At 39.3% G+C, this 18,382-nt stretch overlaps 1 protein-coding gene across 6 annotated transcripts in view; it reads right to left on the reverse strand.

Moving 5' to 3' along the window:
* The window catches only part of SF3B1 (splicing factor 3b subunit 1), a 33,973-nt gene extending 15,959 nt beyond the window's left edge, over positions 1-18,014 (reverse strand). For 2 of the 6 annotated variants that reach the window (XM_079782789.1, XM_079782791.1), the window contains exons 1-7: positions 17,901-18,014; positions 9,143-9,309; positions 7,818-7,922; positions 7,081-7,195; positions 5,168-5,247; positions 4,115-4,285; positions 1,107-1,344 (exon numbers count right to left, since the gene is read on the reverse strand). In XM_079782789.1, coding sequence (XP_079638915.1) covers positions 1,107-1,344; positions 4,115-4,285; positions 5,168-5,247; positions 7,081-7,195; positions 7,818-7,922; positions 9,143-9,309; positions 17,901-17,928 — 904 coding nt within the window. In that variant the 5' untranslated portion in view covers positions 17,929-18,014. Of the gene's footprint in view, positions 1-1,106; positions 1,345-4,114; positions 4,286-5,167; positions 7,013-7,080; positions 7,196-7,817; positions 7,923-9,142; positions 9,310-17,900 lie in introns of those variants that run through there. The other 4 variants (XR_013814112.1, XR_013814110.1, XR_013814111.1 and 1 more) reach the window with 4 other exon arrangements.
* Positions 18,015-18,382: the final 368 nt, after the last annotated feature.

The raw sequence follows: 18,382 nt of genomic DNA on the forward strand, positions 1-18,382 counted from the left end.
TTTGTTCCTTTTCCACTGACTACAGAAACAATACCTAGCAAACATTAAGGAATGGGAAAACAAAGGATTTTTTTAACCACCCTTAATATCACAACCAGAGACAGCCACTCTGTCTCAAGTCACTTTTCATTTCCCCATAAAGCTGAGATATACAGCTGAGCTTGTTCTGTATGTACAATTTTATACTGCTTCTTTCATCCATTACATGGCAAGTTCTCTCCCGTATCATTAAATATTCTACAAATAAATTTTTTAAAAATATTTTTATTGATTTCAGAGAGGAAAAGAGAGGGAGAGTGATAGAAACATCAATGATGAGAATCATTATTTGCTGCCTCCTGCACGCCCCCAACTGGGGATCAAGTCTGCAACCTGGGCATGTGCTCTTGACCGGAATCTAACCCAGGACCCTTCAGTCCGCAGGCCAACGCTCTATCCATTGAGCCAAACTGGCCAGGGCTGTAAATAAATTTTAATACAGCAGATATACTACAAAATCTTAACTTGCCACAGCTCTCATAAACAGCTTTAAATGGTTAATATAAAAAAATAAGATTTAGGCAAATTTATAAAGACAGAAAGTAGAATAGAGTTTAAGGAGACAAAAATGGGGAGTTATTATTTCATGGATAGAGAATTTCTGTTTGGGATGATGAAAAAGTTCTAGAAATGAATACTGGTGATGGTTGCACAACACTGTGAATGTACTTAATGCCACTTAATTGTACACTTAAAATGATAAGTTTCATGTTATATATACTTTACCACAAAAAAAAAAGGTTATGATCTACAAACTTTACTTCTTCCTAATGTTTTTCTTAAATTTTAATATCCTCAAGAAAGGAAAACAATTAGGCATGTGATCTGCTCAGTTTTTTTTTTAAATATTTATTGTTGAAAGTATTACGTATGTCCCTTTATCCCTCCATTGACCCCTTCTAGCCTACCCCTGCCACCCGCCCACTGCTCAGTCATTCATCTATCTCTAAAGCAGCAGGTTATTTGCTTGTCTAACCAGAATTAGAAAGAACAGATTTGGAGCTATAAATATACCATCATCAAGTCAACATTTCACCCAAATAATGCCCAGACTCCAGAAGAAGTACCTCTTTCTGTCTTGGGGGTCTCATCCCATCTGTTTTTACGAGCACTGGAAGTTGCGCCTCCATGGCCTGGTGTCGCATGGCCTGGTGTATCACCTCGTCCAGGAGTAGCAGCTCCCGCTGGTGTGTGACTTGGTGTAGGATCCCATATTTTTGAGCCTGGGGTTGCTCCAGGAGTCTCACTTCCCTTTGCACGACCTGGTGTCTCATCCCATCTTAAGGAAGGGGTATGTCCAGGGGTCTGAACAGAGCAAAAACATTTTATTTCACACACCTACACACCCTCATAAAACTAAAAAATTCCTAAATTTTAAATGTGATCTCACTTATATGTGGAATCTAATGAACAAAATAAACAAACAAAATAGAAACAGACTCATAGATACTGAGAACAGACTGACAGCTGTCAGGGGAGGGAAGTGGGGGGGGGGGGGGCTGGGTCAACGGTATGATGATTACCAGAGGGAAAGGGGGCTAAGGAAGGTAAGAAGAGGGTAAAGAGACAAATGATGATAATGAAAGGAGACTTGATTTGCGGTGGTAAACACAATACAATATATAAGATGTTGTATTACAGAATTGTACACTTGAAACCTATATAACTTTATTAACCAATGTAACCCCAATACACACTAAAAAAAATTTTAACAAATGTTTTAATTCCATTCTCTATAATTTTTTAAGTTTGTTTATTTTTATTTGTTTTTTGTTAATCCTCACCAGAGGATATTTTTCCACTGATCTTTTATTTATGTATTATTTTTGTTAAGCCTCACCTGAGGACACTTTTCCATTGATTTTTAGGGAGAGTGGAAGACAGAGGGAAAGACAGAGAGAAACATCTATGTGAAACTCATCGATTGGCCGCCTCTGACCAGGGCCAGGGCCTGAGGAGCCTGCAACCAAAGTACATGCCGCCGGGATCGAACCCGGGACACTTGGGGCCAAACCGGCCAGGGACTCACCATCTTTTAGAGAGTGAAGGAGAGAGGAACATCGATGTGAGAGAAACACATCCATTGGTTGCTTCCGGCACGGCCCAGAATAAGACCCGGGGCCAGGGAGAAGCCTGCAACGAGGTGTGCGCCCCTGACCGGAACTGAACCCGGACCTTTGGTCTGCCGGCCGTCGCTCTATCCCAAGTATGACAAACATGTGGACCACAACGAATATTTCTGTGGCTCAGCCAATATAACGGTATGTAAGAAACGTTTTAATAAATATTTCGTAACTTAATTTTTTACAATATCCTGTTAGGCATAATTATCACAATGTTCGCTAATGACTGATTACTATAATCATGTTGCATTCATTTCCCTTATGCACAGGCGCACCGTCTCTCTCCAATAATACTAGCAGCAAATATTTTAGCAGCCACGTCATTAGTCTTGGCCTGACTTGTTTGGTGTGCACAACAGAAAATATTTCACTTTCGGAAAACAAGAAAAATAGGTTTTTATTTGTGTTATGCTTATTAATTTGTGCGGTTATTCAGTGCCTGATAATTTAATGTTCAAGAAAAAATATTAATTTTTATTAAAATGTTCTATTACTTTGTTAACGATGACTAATTTATTTCAGCCCCTTGTATTCAGCATGTCTTTATCAAAATAAACCTACGTTCCTATGAAAATTGAAGCTTTTGAGTTTTTTTTTTTTGCAGCCCACATAAACTTAAACCTTGTTTATTTGGCCCATGTTAGCCTTTGAGCTTGACATGCTTGCTCTATCCACTGAACCAAACTAGCTAGGGCTATTCTCTATAATTAAAAGTTCAAGTAGATTATCGTTCTGTTTAAAAGATACGTACTTTCAAAAAAGAAAAATAAATAATACGTACTTTCTAGCAAATATGTTTACGACTAAACATAATTTAAAGTTTTAATTTGGAGCAGTGAATAAAGCCCTAGTTTTAAAAACATTGCATTCTAAGTATGAATCTTAGTTTTGTCATTACTAGCTCTGTGACTTTGGGAAAGGCACAAAGGTTTCTCTGTCTAGATCTGCAACCAAAGAATTTCAGTATTCTATAAATAGTCCTCAAAGCCATTGAATTCTCACTAAGAAATACTACTTTTGTGTTTTCCTTCATTCTGTGTTTATATATTTAATTAATATAAGGCATTTTGGATCATGTGGGTAATTATAACTAAATATTGCAACACGATTTCAATCCTTAATTTATAGCCCTAGCTGGTTTGGTCACTGGAGAGAGCATTGGCCTGCAGACTGAAGGGTCCCGGGTTCAATTCCAGTCAAGGGCACATGTCTGGGATGCAGGCTCAATCCTCAGTAGGGGGCATGCAGAAGGCAGCCAATCAATGATTCTCTCTCATCATTGATGTTTCTCTCTCTCCCTCTCCCTTCCTCTCTGAAATCAATAAAAATATATATATAAATAGATTAATTTATATTTACAATCACATTTGCATTGCTCCTCTGATGCTGGCAAGATCATTGAAAAAAAAATTAGAAGTGGATTTAAGTAATCAAAGGTTCCATGGCAACTTACATAGAGACTAAGTAGTAGGTAAGGGAGGATAGAAGATAAGCAAGTGATAGCAAAAGAGCCTGCACAGTACAGATAATACCCTATGGAGCAACACATTAGGTGATTCAGTGTGATTTGTATTTAAATAATGACATTAATATTCTATAGGTTTTGTACTATACTTTTATGTAGTTGTTTTAAAATTAGATGCTCTATCCAACATTAAGAGTTCTAGCTAGCTTTGTTTGCAAACTTGCATAAATACCATAATAAATTTAAAACTCATTATTTTTCCCTTTAAAAAGATTCTATATCTTACTTAGAGTTGGGAAATTTTCCATTAGGTGAGTAAAGCACATAATTTGTTCAAAATCTCAGTTGGCACCTTGATCTTCCAGAACTATAAGAAAATATATGTCTGTTTTTTAAGCCACCCAGTCTGTTAGGGCATGAGAGCAGACAATACATTTCATGTGAGAAAAAAAAATTACAATAGTATTAAAAAATACAATGTAACCACCTCTGCTTGATCCCAACTTGACAGCTTTTTGGGAGTGGCACCAGGAGTCTGATCAGCTGTTTGATCCCAACGCCGTTTTCGTTTTGAGGGAGGCTGGGACGCTGCTGCTCCATTGACGACTTTCAGTTCTCCAGCTTTAGCTTTTTCTGCTAGTTGTTGCCTAATTTCTCTCTGAAAATATTTGAATAATCACTGAGTATCTTTAAAATGTTTTCAACATATTTTTATATCATCAGTACAAACATTTCCTATTTAAGGTCATGTTATTCTTCACTCACTCTCCTTCCTAGGCTAGTGGTAGTCCTGCTCCTTATTTCCCCTCTCTTCTCTGTATTTCCAGTTGCATACAATATCTTTCTGCACAACAGATGAGCACGTACAGAATTTGTAACAGAGCACCCTACTCTATATAGTGAAATAAATCTTCAGCCAATGGTAGAGAACTAAAATGCTTCCACTGAAAAATAGTTTTATTTAAAACTCATAAACAGCAATTCAGAATATGTAACAAAATAGAAAAGTGGTAAAAAGTGAAAATTTTTAAATTATGATAATTATGTAAATATTATCTATAACATCCCAACAAATGCATTTAATTTATCCTATGATTTTCAAGTGAAGTTCCATCACCCCCACTTAATTTAGACAATTTATTATATATTCATAATAAAGTTATGAAGGCTAACTACTGAAACAAAATGAAGCGATTTCTGTAAGCTAGCAGGAATTCTTCAGAATTCTCCAACCATATCCAAACTAAATTTTATAGAATTAGAGGTTTTTCAATGAATGATTTAACTACTTGGCTTTTTCCTTATATGCTGGCTTCAGGTACACACTATCAATCCTCCCCACGGACATATTCACTAGAGTCTAGACGAAACATATGTATGTATATGGCCAAGAGGCCAGGGACTAGGAAAAAAAGGTAAGGTTCTTTCTCAACTTTACCTTTATTAATACTACTGAATTACTTGTTCAGCACATAAGTCTCTCAATCTCAGATTTATTTCTAGTCTTTCACAACCATTAAAATAAAGAGCAGGTTCATACCTCTTCTTTAGTCAAATGCTGCTCTCGCATTACATCCATGTAAGTTCTAGCATTCATTTTAGGATCAGGGGTCTTCCCTCCTGCAGAAAAGAACAGCAACAGGACAAGAGTACAATAAATAAACGATAATTAGGTTCAACTGATTTATCTGCCCTGCTCTAATATTATGTTATTCCATATCATTTAATTTATTTTTTGATGGAAAACTTTAATAATTATACATCTTACTTTTTATTGAGTTTGCTGATCAATTTAACCTGTTTGAACACAAACATCTACAGCAGTTTAAAACAAATATTTTAATGCATATAAAAGCAAAATGACAGCACAGTTTAGTCTTCAGAAGTGATGGGTTCCTGGGTTGCTAATCCGGAATACGTACACTTTCGTGCCTTTGTCTCCATCAGCAGTTCTGACTTCAAGCAGCAGAATAGAAGCCTAGAAAATTATCTCTTTACCATTAGTAACACTTTGGAAAGATATTTATATTCAAAACATTACCTGTTGCAAGCTGTTAAAATCCTATCTACAAATAACTATAACTAGATAAGTTCTCCATACAATGTTCTAAAACAGTCATAGTTTAGAAAATCTGATTTTTAAAAATATACCCATAATCTTATTCTCATGTCAGGTTACTAAAAAGGGCTTCATGCTTTTTTTAAAGTTTTGTTGACCCAGAAACATTTTTGTCGTCTTAGAAAGTATAGATTACAAATGAAAATATATTACTTGTATATATATTACTTTCTACCAGTTATTACGATGCACATAGAAGAGAAGTGGCATACAAAGAGATGTGTTAGTCTCTTGGTTCAAGTTTCAATATTTGCTTTTCAAACTTCGAAATATCTTAAAGAAGCCCAAACAGTATATAACAAGATTCACAGAGGAACACTATGTTTTAGAAATGTGATAATTAGCTATACAGTAGTATAGCATCACAATTTAAGAAAAATAAAATAATAAAATTCTAAGACATTTCCTATGCTGAAGATCATGCCCAATTGGTAGTGTCATTCTTTCTGACACTAGCTCTGATAAGACTTCCTTTGGAATACTTTTTCACCATAATCTAGAGAGGATGTGTTGAACTGCACCCTTAAGAATGCAGACAGGACTGGCATATAGCAGTACTGCTGTAGGAAAGAAATTAAGGACAGTTAGTATGGGCCTGTGAATTCTGACATACATGTTTAAATCAATTACAATTATGCAAGTAAAAAAAGAATATCCCTACTAATTCATGCAGGCTGAAAGTCTAATTTGTAAACCTGCAGCAGAATCTCATTTTAAGAAACAGGCACCTAATGTTGATTTTGAACTCACCTGAGGAAAGATTCCATCAGGCTCACTATGCCCCTTGTGCTGACCTGCACACTAAAATTAGCAAAACAGACTCCAACTATTAAAAATATCAAAGCCTTTGTATACGTACTTTTGTTTTCATTTTAAGTATGCTTAAAGCAAAGTAGGTGCACTTACTAAACTATAGTTAGAGAAATATGAGGGGAGCTCTAATGTGAGCAAGTTTCTCAAAAGTAACAATCCTAAAATCTAGGATTTGGAATGAAAACTTTCAAGAATTTGAAAGTATTTTGACCAGAAAAACACATTTGTTCCAAGTATAGAAAGCGTACCCAAAACAAAAGTAAAAGAAAAACCTTTAACCCTTTGCGTTTCTATGGCATTGGCTCATTATTTTCTTGTCCTTCTACCTGGAAAGAAAACTTGTATTATAAAGATGAAGAATATGGCATCTTTGACTTCAACCAAATCTATACACATCTATAATAAGGGGGATTTTAAAAAAGAAAAGCAAATTCATAAGCATGCCAAAAAAAATCAAAGGGCTAAAGACAGCTTAATACAAGCAAATTCGTGAATACTAAAGAAAAGTGGGAAAGAATTACCATCTGCAAAAGGATCAAGACGCTCTGGGGAAATTATCATGGTCCGCCTGTGCTTTTTGTATTCATCTTCCCGGTCAGCAATCTTTGGAGGTCGGTGCTCAGCAAATGGATCATACTGAAAAGAGGGATGTCCAATTTAATACCCACTTTATTAAATAACCAAACAGAATATCTTAAAACAAAAATCAGAACATTATAAAGCATGTAAAATGTTTAATAAATGCCTATTAATAAAAGAAATATTGTTTACTTTTAGGAATAAATGTTAACATGAAAAAATAATTTAGAAATGAAAAAAATACCCATCCATAGTTCAAGTCTTCATAAAACGATTACCTTTATAAAATTTACTAAGTATTGCCCTAGCTGGTTTGGCTCAATGGATAAAGCATTGGCCTGCAGACTAAATGGTCCCAGGTTCGATTCCGGTCAAGGGCACATGCCTCAGTTGCAAGCTTGATTCCTAGCCCTGGTCAGGACACAGGCAGGAGGCAACCAATCGATGTGTCTCTCTGTCTCTCGTCCTCCCTTCCACTCTCTCTAAAATCAATGGAAAAATATCCTTGGGTCAGGATTTAAAAGGAAATTAATAAGTATTATTTCTAATTTTCCCAAAATCAACTCTCCTCAAAACATTCTAATAACTTGACTCTTAAAATATAAGGGCTTCCATGGGAATTGAGAGTTTTCTTTAGCTGAGTAAACTCTGGTTTTAACAAAAACGAAAAAAAAGTCACCTGTTCTGTTGACTGTGGTATATCATTAAGCAATGCCACAGGGGCATGATATCCTGGCTTCTTCTGACCGAGCAAACTTGTAGATGATGAGTAGTCATCGTCATCCTGCAATAAAATACCACCAAAAAGCCATAAACAAAACATCAGAATTTAAAAATTATACTAAGATTCAACATGAAATCAAAAGACTTACTGACAGTGTGAGGTCTAAACCCTTGTTCACAAAACTTACAAACATGTGAGCTTTCAACTCAAAAAAAGTTATTAAAGAAGTTAACCTTAGTTTTCACTCATTTAAAAATATTAAATAAGGAATATTTCCTGTGGAAGCCAATTAAAATAAAGTAAGTATGAACTAGAAAAACCTGAGCATTTTGTTTTCTCAGAGAAGACATGATGAAATTTGTTTTTCAAATTTGGAAACTACAGTTTAAAAATCTCCACTTTCCTTGTTTGTTTTTTAACATGATTTAGCCACAGAAACAAGTAAAAGATGTTTTAAATGTACTTGTTTCCCTTATAATAATATTTAAGCAGAAAAGTGTTGTATTATTTTACTAGTGTAATAAGTACAACAGTGGGTAACTCAAGATCTTACCACTGATTTAAAAATGAAACAACAATTTCTCCTTCAGTTTCTGGAACATATGCACCACTATCTCTTACCAGAAGGTATGATAGGCTTCTAGAAATTTTACCTTTGCGACTTTCTAATTTACTTTTTAAAAAGTGCTAACTACAAAAAATGTGGCTTGTGTGTCATAAAAATAACAAGTTTGATTACCTATATCCATAAAATGTCTGTTACTGAATCATACAAAAAGGGATAGCTATTTCACCAAATTTGGATGTTTGAGATGATCTGACAAAATGTAAGCTATGGGAATATATATAAACACTCAGATGTATTTCAAAATGAATTCTGGTCATCCTCCAGAATAACTGAAACAGGCACGAAGAATCCATTAATAATATCAGTAACAAAACAGCACTGAGCACGCGTCAGATTCAGGTCACAAGGACAGATGGCTGCTCACTATGAAGTCACTTCCCATGTGAGTTACTCTAAATAGATCTCAGTAGTAAGGATTTACTTTATAACAATTAATGATTTGTAGGTGCTTTGCTAAATAAATAAACATAATGGTTCAGAACTAAGAGGAAGGATTCTTTCAACAGTTTTATCCTCCAAAACGAAGATCTCCCAATTTCAAAAATGTCTGCATTATTAAAGATGACTCAAACAGAAAATGCCTTTATATTTCTTGCTCTCCACCAAAAAAATAAAAATAAAAATGCTTGACTCTTGTATAGTTTGTACTTACATCTTCAAGTTCAGTTGCAGCAATTGATGTCACGTACCCAGCAAATCTGCTGTCACTTCCACCATATATTTCCTGGTCATAATAACCTGTAGAATCAAGGCCCACTCCTTGAGCTTCATCAAGAGCTGCCTTCTTGCCTTGAATTTCTCGAATCTGTGCTTCGATATCTGTAAGAAAGTTAACACAGACTTTAATTTCATTTTCCAAAGAGCATGCAACACAATGCATTTACCTACTAGGTATTATTTAGGATACTCTTCTAAATATAGAAACTAAAATAATTATACCACATAAGGTATAACTATATAAAGCACTGATCTTTAATACATTTAATGTATCTCCAAATCAATAGACAATACTCCTATACAGAACAACAAATTACTCTTACATTAAGAATGGATTACCAAAGTTTATTAAATTACTGTTGAATTCTAAACCTTTCCCCAACTTAAAAAATAATACAGTCAGTATTGACTAGGGACCAAGAATTAGCACTCAAGGTTATTTTAAACTCAACACTATCAGAAATATAAAAACAGCACTATGGAAAGTGCTCCTCAAACTTGAACGTAAAACAAATTGTCTACAGATTTTGTTAAAATGCAGCAGGCCAGGATCACACTCACGTTTCTGCATTCCTAACGCACTCCCAAATCATGTCTTAAACAGCTAGACTCACACTGTGAACAGTAAAACAATAAAGGGCAGTCTAAATTCTTAAGCATTGGAATTCAGAACTCTGCATAATTCAGCTGCAACCATCATTACACTTATTAGTTCATGATGATTAGAGTCTGAGATCTGGCCCTGGCCGGGTAGAACTCGGTTGATTAGAGCACCGTCCTGATGCAATCAAGTTGCCTGATACGCTAAAGTTGCGGGGTTCAATCCGAAGTCAGGGCACAAAGAAGAATCAACAAACAAATGCAGAAATAAGTGAAGCAACAAATCAGTGTTTCTCTTTCTCTTCCTCTCTCTAAAATCAATACACAAGAAATAAACCTGGGGGAAAAGTGTGTATAACTATGGTTTTTAAAAAAAGTCTGTAATCAAAACATCTGCCTTCAAAGAAAGGTTCTTTCTCTACTAATTAATACTTCATTTAAACATGTGTGCCTCGCCCTAACTGGTTTGGCTCAGTGGATAGAGCGTTGGCCTGCGGACTCAAGGGTCCCAGGTTCGATTCCGGTCAAGGGCATGTACCTTGGTTGCGGGCACATCCCCAGTAGGAGGTGTGCAGGAGGCAGCTGCTCAATGCTTCTCTCTCATCGATGTTTCTAGCTCTCTATCCCTCTCCCTTCCTCTCTGTGAAGAATCAATAAAATATATTTTTTAAATAAAAAATAAATAAACATGTGTGCCTCAGTTTCCTACAACATAAAGGCTTTTTTTAAGGATTAAATCACCACCACCCCCAAGCACCATGTTTTCTAGCCAAAGGTCTAATATTTAGAAGACTGACATTTGTAACATTATCATCTATTATCTAGCTTCCTATCTCGCCAATTGTCCTAGTAACATCCTTTTCCACAATTCAAGCAAGAACCAGGCATTGCACTTAGTTGTCATGTCTTTAGTGTCCTTCAAATACAGACTACTAGTCCTCCCAATTTTTTTTAGTCTTTCCTGACACCAGGTAACTTTAAGTTATAAATTTAAATGTTTAAATGTTTCATTTTAATTATCTGGATAACACAGGGGTGTGGAAAAAAACAAAGTTTCTACTGCCAGTGATTTATGCAGCCTAACAAATGCTTTCATTTTTGCCAGATCATTACCTTCAACTGAATTACACCTTAATACCAGGCACTTTAAAAAGCTAATTTATTAGTTTGCAATGATCCAAAAGGGAAAAGATTCAAATGCTCATCCCGACCCCAAGCTAAGGGAGAAAACCCTCTGTAGTTCCAAAGATGGGTGCGGAAAAAATGGAGTAACAGTACCTAGTCTAAGGCACAGCTGGGGCACATTTCCCTACAAGAGCGAGAGCAAGTCTCAGAAACTCAAATAGAACAGGTTTACTAATGAACTAGCAGCCCCAGTTTGTACCCAAATCTCAAAATTCTTAGATCTTTCATGAAATATCTTTAACCTACAAAGTTCCAACTCCTCTGAATCTTTGTCTTTTTTTTCTTTTCTGGCTTTACTGATCTTGCTAATTGATAGGTAATGTAAAATCTTCTACATGTTAAGATATAGACATGCTTTTTAAAAACTAAACTTGCTCCAATTATCTACAGAAATGTCATTATTCAACTGAAACCCCCCCCCCTTTTTTTTGGAGAATTCTGATCTTAGAAACATTTTCAACTACAAGAGAACAAGAAGGTTGATATTAAGTGTGAATTAATTAATAAATTTGTGAGCTAGCCCATTGAAATCTCAACTCATTCAAAAAAATTATTTCCAGCCCTGACCGGTTTGGATCAGTGGATATGGCATCGGCCTGCGGACTGAAGGATCCCAGGTTCGATTCCAGTCAAGGGCATGTACCTTGGTTTCGGGCACAACCCCAGTAGGGGGTGTGCAGGAGGCAGCTGATCGATGTTTCTCTCTCACAGATTTCTCTCTCCTTCTCCTTTCTAGAATCAATGAAAAGCATATCCTCAGTGAGGATAATAGTGTTTCCTTTAAAAAAATTACATTACTTTAAAAAATATTTTTTAACCCTCACCCAATACAAGGCTATTTTTCCTTTGAGTTTTAGAGAGAGGGAAAGACAGAGAGAAACATCGGTGTGAGAGAAACACACCAACTGGTTGCCTCCTGCATATGCCCCGACAGGGTTCAGGCCTGGGAGGAGCCTACAACGAAGGTACATGCCCTTGACCAGAATCAAACCTGGGACCCTTTGTTCCACAGGCTGACACTCTAGTCACTGAGAGAACCGGCGAGGGCTACTATTATTACTTTTAAGTCAGAAAAGTATAATGCTAAAATTACAATTTTCTAACAAATACATCAAATGTTTTATCTGGCAGTTTAGTCTGACATAAAAAAATAGTACCTCGGAACTGGGGGTGTTTAAAAAGATCAGTAACATCTTATCTATTACTAGAGGCCCAGTGCACCAATTCGTGCACCAGTGGGGTCCCTTGGCCTGGCCTGCGGGATCCGGCTAAAACCAGCTCTCCGACATCCCCTGAGGGATCCTGGGTTGCAAGAGGGTGCAGGCCAGGCTGAGGGACCCCACTGGTGCACGATCGGGGCCGGGGAGAGACTGCAGGAGGACTCCAAGGCGTGTCCAGCCCGTCTCACTCAGTCCTGATCTGCTGGACCCCAGGAGCAAGCTAACCTACTAGTTGGAGCATCTGCCCACTGGTGGTCAGTGCATGTCATACTGAATGGTTGAGCAGCCTTAGCATACCATTAGCATATTATGCTTTGATTGGTTGAACAGATGACTGGAAGACCGGACACTTAGCATATTAGGCTTTTATTAAATAGGATTTGCATTTTAAACTAAGACCTAAATAAACTGAGATTAACCACCACTGGTCACACCTCATACAATCAAATTCTATCCCTCTACTCATTTATCCTTCTGTGCCTTTTATTTCTTTGCCTCAGATACTGCTAACTCCAGCTTGTAGCATTTCCTCCTCCTTAATGTGTTTTTATTCTTAATTTTAAATGTATATTGTTTGCAATCTTTTAATCACTGTTCGTTACATATTGCAAAGCATAGCCTTTGGATGTTAACCATTCACTGACACTTTTTAGTCAGGTCCATAAGTGTCATCTATTCTGCACAGCCAGAAGCAAGCGATGAGCGACGATTTTTCAAATGAGACTTCTACAAGACATCCAGAAAAGTATCTCAACTCTCAGTCCTGTCCTTAAAATTCCAACAAGACAGCTAACTACAATGGTAAATTGTTTTACTAAACATTACAGATATCAATTCCTAAACGATGAACTCCTGACTAACATTAATTCAATAAATTCCTAAATAATTCTAAAGAAAAAATCCTTTTCAAAATCCTCAAGCAACTTTTCCCCTTTTTATTATACTAGCAACATTCATACCCAAGTCCATAAAAGTATACAAAGCAATAACTATCTGAACATAGGAAAATAAAAATCTCAGAATATGCAGAAAAAATAACTATCCCAAACATTCTGCAAGCAAAAAATTAGAGAAAAAAACTTTTCAGCTTTGTGATGCCAAAAAATATCTACTCAAGGGATAGCGGCAAAACAAGCCACGGGAATTTTTGGATAATCCATTTTACCTTTTCAAAACATGAAAGTGTTCACTCACTTGCCAAAGTCAGCAATATCTGAAGAACTACTGGATAGCAAGATCATGCACACTAATAATTGTCTACATTTGACACATGCAAAAAGGTCCAAAAATTTTTATTTCATTTTAATATTTCAATACTGGAAAGCATAAGCCACACTGATCAAGGTAAGAAATAATCAAGTTGGTTAAAGAGGATGTTAAAGGCCCTGGCCAGTTTGGCTCAGAGAATAGAAGAGAGAGCTAGAAACATCAATGATGAGAGAGAATCATTGATCGGCTGCCTCCTGCACATCCCCTATTGGGGATGGAGCCCACAACCCTGGGCATGTGCCCTGACCGGGAATCGAACCATAACCTCCTCCTGGTTCATAGCTCGACACTCAACCACTGAGCCACGCTAGCCTGGCAATAAAAGTATTTTTAAAAAAAATTTTTAAGTGACAAGATACAACAAAGAAATGTCTTTACCAGCAGCATTATTTAGGATAAAAAGATTATATGGACTTCTTAAACAACAAGATGATGAACAACTCTAAATCAAAAATTGCCGGTTTGGCTCAGTGGATAGAGCTTCGGCTTGTGGACTGAAGGGTACCAGTTTCGATTTCGGTCAAGGGCACGTACCTTGGTTGCAGGCTCCTCCCTGGCCCCAGGCCCTGGTCGGGGGCTAGGGCAGGAGGCAGCCAACCAATCTACACGTTTCTCTCACATTGATATTTCTCTATCTTTCCCTCTCTCTTCCACTCTGAAAATCAATGGAAAAACATCCTCAGGTGAGGATTAACAAAAACCAAAAACATCTCTTCAACAAATGGTGTTGGGAAAATTGGACAGATACATGCAAAAAAATGAAACTAGACCACCAATTTACACCATACACAAAAATGAACTCAAAATGAATAAAGGACTTAAACATAAGACAGGAAACCATAAAAAAACTAGAGGAATCCAGAGGCAGCGAAATCTCAGACATACGCTGAAGCAACTTCTTCACTAATACTGCTCCTGGGGCAATGGAAACTAAAGAGAAAATAAACAAATGGGACTACATCAAAATAAAAAGCTTTTGCACAGCAAAAGAAACCATCAACAAAACAAGAAAGCCCACTGCATGGGACAACATATTTGCCAATGTCATCACCTATAAGGGTTTAATCTCCAACATTTACAGGGAACTTACACAACTTAACAAAAGGAAGATAAACAAACCAATCAAAAAATGGGCAACAGACCTAAACATACTTTTCAAAAGAAGACAGAAGGAAGGCCAAGAGACAATATGAAAACATGCTCAAAGTCACTGATCATCCAAGTGATGCAAATCAAAACGACAATGCGGTATCATCTCACACCTGTCAGAATGGCTATCATCAACAAATCAACAAACGACAAGTACTGGGGAGGATGCGGAGAAAAAGGAACCCTCGTGCACTGCTGGTGGGAATGCAGACTGGAGCAGCCTCTGTGGAGAACAGTATGGTGTTTCCTCAAAAAACTAAAAATGGAACTTCCATTTGACCCAGTGATCCCACTTCTAGGGATATACCCCAAGAAGCTAGAAACACCAATCAGAAAGGATATATGCACCCCTATGTTCATAGCAGCACAATTCACCACAGCTAAGATTTGGAAACAGCCTAAGTGCCCACCAGCAGATGAGTGGATTAGAAAACTGTGGTACATCTACACAATGGAATACTACGCTGCGGTAAAAAAGAAGGAACTCTTACCATTTGCAGCAGCATGGATGGAACTGGAGAGCATTATGCTAAGCGAAATAAGCCAGTCAGAGAAAGATAAATATCACATGATCTCACTCATTTATGGAATATAATGAACAACATAAACTGATGAACAGGGACAGATCCAGAGACAGAGAAGCATCCAGACTGTCAAACCTCAGAGGGAAGGTAGGGGAGGGTGGGGGTAAGGAGGAGAGGTCAACCAAAGGACTTGTATGCATGCATATAAGCCTAACCAATGGACACAGACACCAGGGGGGTGAGGGCATGATGGGGGGGTAGGGGTTGGGAGGTTAATGGAGGGATGAGGACACATATGTAATACCTTAATCAATAAAGAAATTTAAAAACACACACACACACACACCAATAACAAAAAAAAATTCAAGTCCTCCTATGAACTACCTCAATTGCATTCCCGTTATATCCTGGACTTAACACAATCATGACTTTCCTAAAATAGAGTAATCTGTTACCTGGGAGAAGGAGGAAGGCATTTTATTCCGTATTCAGTGGAAAGCCAAATCAAACCTAGTTCAGCATGCAAAGCCTTCCCTAATTTGATGTTAATCTTAAATTTCTTCTCAGCTCAGGAGGTATCTAATATATGAAAAAGTCCCACTTCCCACTTATCTCAGCCAAATAGATGTATACAAACCTACCCAATTGTTCAAAGGTCATTTCTGTAAAACTATTTTAATACTTCCAGTACAAATTAATCTCCTAGTGAATGCTGATAAAATATTCAGCACCCACATTTACCAGGTATTGGGGATACCAAGGTACAGTTCCTGCACTCAACAATCTCAAAGTGGAAGAGAAAACCTTGACACGATAGAATATTCTAGGTAATATAATAAAGACTTATAGAAGTCTGTAACAGCCAGCATTTTAAAAAACAAACAAAACTAATTCCGTTCCAGGTTACCAAAGATGACTTAAAAAGTGAAAACAGAAATGGGCCATGAAGGTCTAGAAGTTCTGGCAAGAAACTATGTAACTACTATGTGTATTTCTACTAAACATTTACCGCCCGTTTAAACTCCATAGTGATGAACAGCGTCTTTACACAGTGCTCAGGTGTTCAACTGAATGTTCCAACACTTCCTTTATGGCATCAGTTCATTCACATTGACAAAGCCTAATCCCAAATATATCCATTTTGGCCAATCAATGTCAATCTTCCATAGCCCAAAGCTTTTAACTAGGTTTCTAAAATGCAGGAAAACTGATCAGAACTTTGACTCCCTGTCCAAAAGTACCTTCTGATGAAGACACCAATAAACAAGTACTCAAAGCCACAAAACACCCCAAATGAATACTCTACTCCTGGGTAAACAAAAATAGCAACGTCTTTACATTTTCTAATTATTCTGCAAAAGGCACGACTGAGGTAGTCTTAAAGATAGAAAAATAAATGCCCAATACACACGTCTCGATTAAGGCCCTGTTTAAATCTTAAATACCCAACAACAACAATAGCCAAGTCTCTGCCACTCAGGGGCATGTTTCACAAACTGCAGAGAGCTGGACTTCCGTTCCCAACTATTCAAGGCCGTACACATTGTGGTCCTCATCAACCTCTCCAGATTCATTCACCCTATTTTTTTCTGACCACAGCCCACTCCTCCAACACCTTCCAGGACTCCCTGCCGAGCCTCCGGACGCCATCTCCGGCTCCAACCGGCACCCCTCATCTCACACCCATGACCCTGTTAGGCCAGGGACAAGCCATCTCCTCGGGGACACAGCCCCAAGCATAAGTTAGCCACTCCGCTACCCGGGTTCCCAGAACTTCTGCTTTCTAGGGAAGCCTGCATTTGTCTCGGAAAAGAATGACAAGGCCTCCCCATCGGCCTGGAAAACTCTGGGCGCCCTTCGTCTTCACGGCCGCTCACGACTACCCAGCCAGGCACCCAGAAACGACGTGTGAAACCCAAGTGCCTCTCTTGGAAAGCTGGTGTTTTGATGAAGATTTCAGATCGATTACAAGTCAGAACACCAGGAATTGCAGCTCCATTTCCCACGCCTCGTCTTTTCTAAAAGGTGACCCTATCTCCTGTCATTTCTGGATGCTCCCTGCTGAACTCCGGCCTCCTCCCAACATTTCCCTAAGTTTGTGTGCTCCGCATTCCACAAAACGATCCACCACCTCAAAAGCTTTGTCCATCATTAATAAACGGTGTCTTTCCCTCTCCCAACAGTGAGTCTCGAAAGAAAAAAAAAATGTTTACCAAAAGCAATCAAGAGAGAGGGGGAAAAAAAACATTTTATTCCCAACTCATTTCATACCAAAAATAAAAAATGAAGACACAGATGAGCCAAGGTTCGGAGTCACGGGCCCCGGCCTGACTATAAACTCGGCTCGGGGCTGCGGAGAGCGGCCGCCGGGCTCGGTGTCTTCCTGCCTCCCGGGGCGCACACGGGGCCGACAGCGGCCGCAGACCAGCCAGCCCCGCTCCCACGCCCGCCCCCGACCCCGCGCCCCGAAACCCTCCTCGGCGAGCCGGGGGAACAAGGCCCTCCGGCCCGCGAGGAGAAGCCAGCCCGAAGCCGCAGCCCCCGGACACGGAACAAAGAGCCTGTCGGGTGCAGAGGCAGGACGCCATTACGTGGGCCGTGGCCTGCGCCGACGAGACGAGCTGGGCGGCGAGCGCGGGCTCGGCCTCCGCCCTGGGAACCCCAGGGGGAGGCGGAAACCCCGGGAGGCACCACTCCAGCAGGCTCGGCGGCGGGGAAGGCGTGGGGCTGGCGGGAGGCCGCTTACCTTCGTGAGTCTTGGCAATCTTCGCCATTTTGTCCACTCGAACACACAGGCGGAACTGGCGCTCCCAAGCCCTTCCGCTCGCCGCCGCTGCCACAGAGGAAAATAGCTGGGGGGGGGGGGGGGGGGGGCTGGCCTCTGCGCATGCGCCCCGCGGGAGCGCGCGCCGCCGAGTGCCACGTGACAGAGCGGCTACCGGGATGGAATGGAGCGGTGCATTGTGGGCGGGGGAGGAGCCAGGGTTGGGCCGCGCGGCAGTGTTCCTGGGGGATGCGGGACCGGACTGCCCGGAGGGCCCATCGTGCCTCCGAGGAACTGCCGTGGAGGATCCACGAGGACAGTTAGGAACGGCCACGGGGAAAAAAGAAGGCTTCCGGGGCTAGAGGGGAGCGCAGGCCTCCTCCCCGCCCCCCATGGGGATCAGACCAAGGCTCTCCCTAGCATCTGTCTCAGCTGTTGCGGGGCTTCGCTGTGGAAACATTCCT

Source organism: Cnephaeus nilssonii (assembly GCF_951640355.1).
Source record: "Cnephaeus nilssonii genome assembly, chromosome: 10".
NCBI classification, from domain to species: Eukaryota; Metazoa; Chordata; class Mammalia; order Chiroptera; family Vespertilionidae; genus Cnephaeus; species Cnephaeus nilssonii.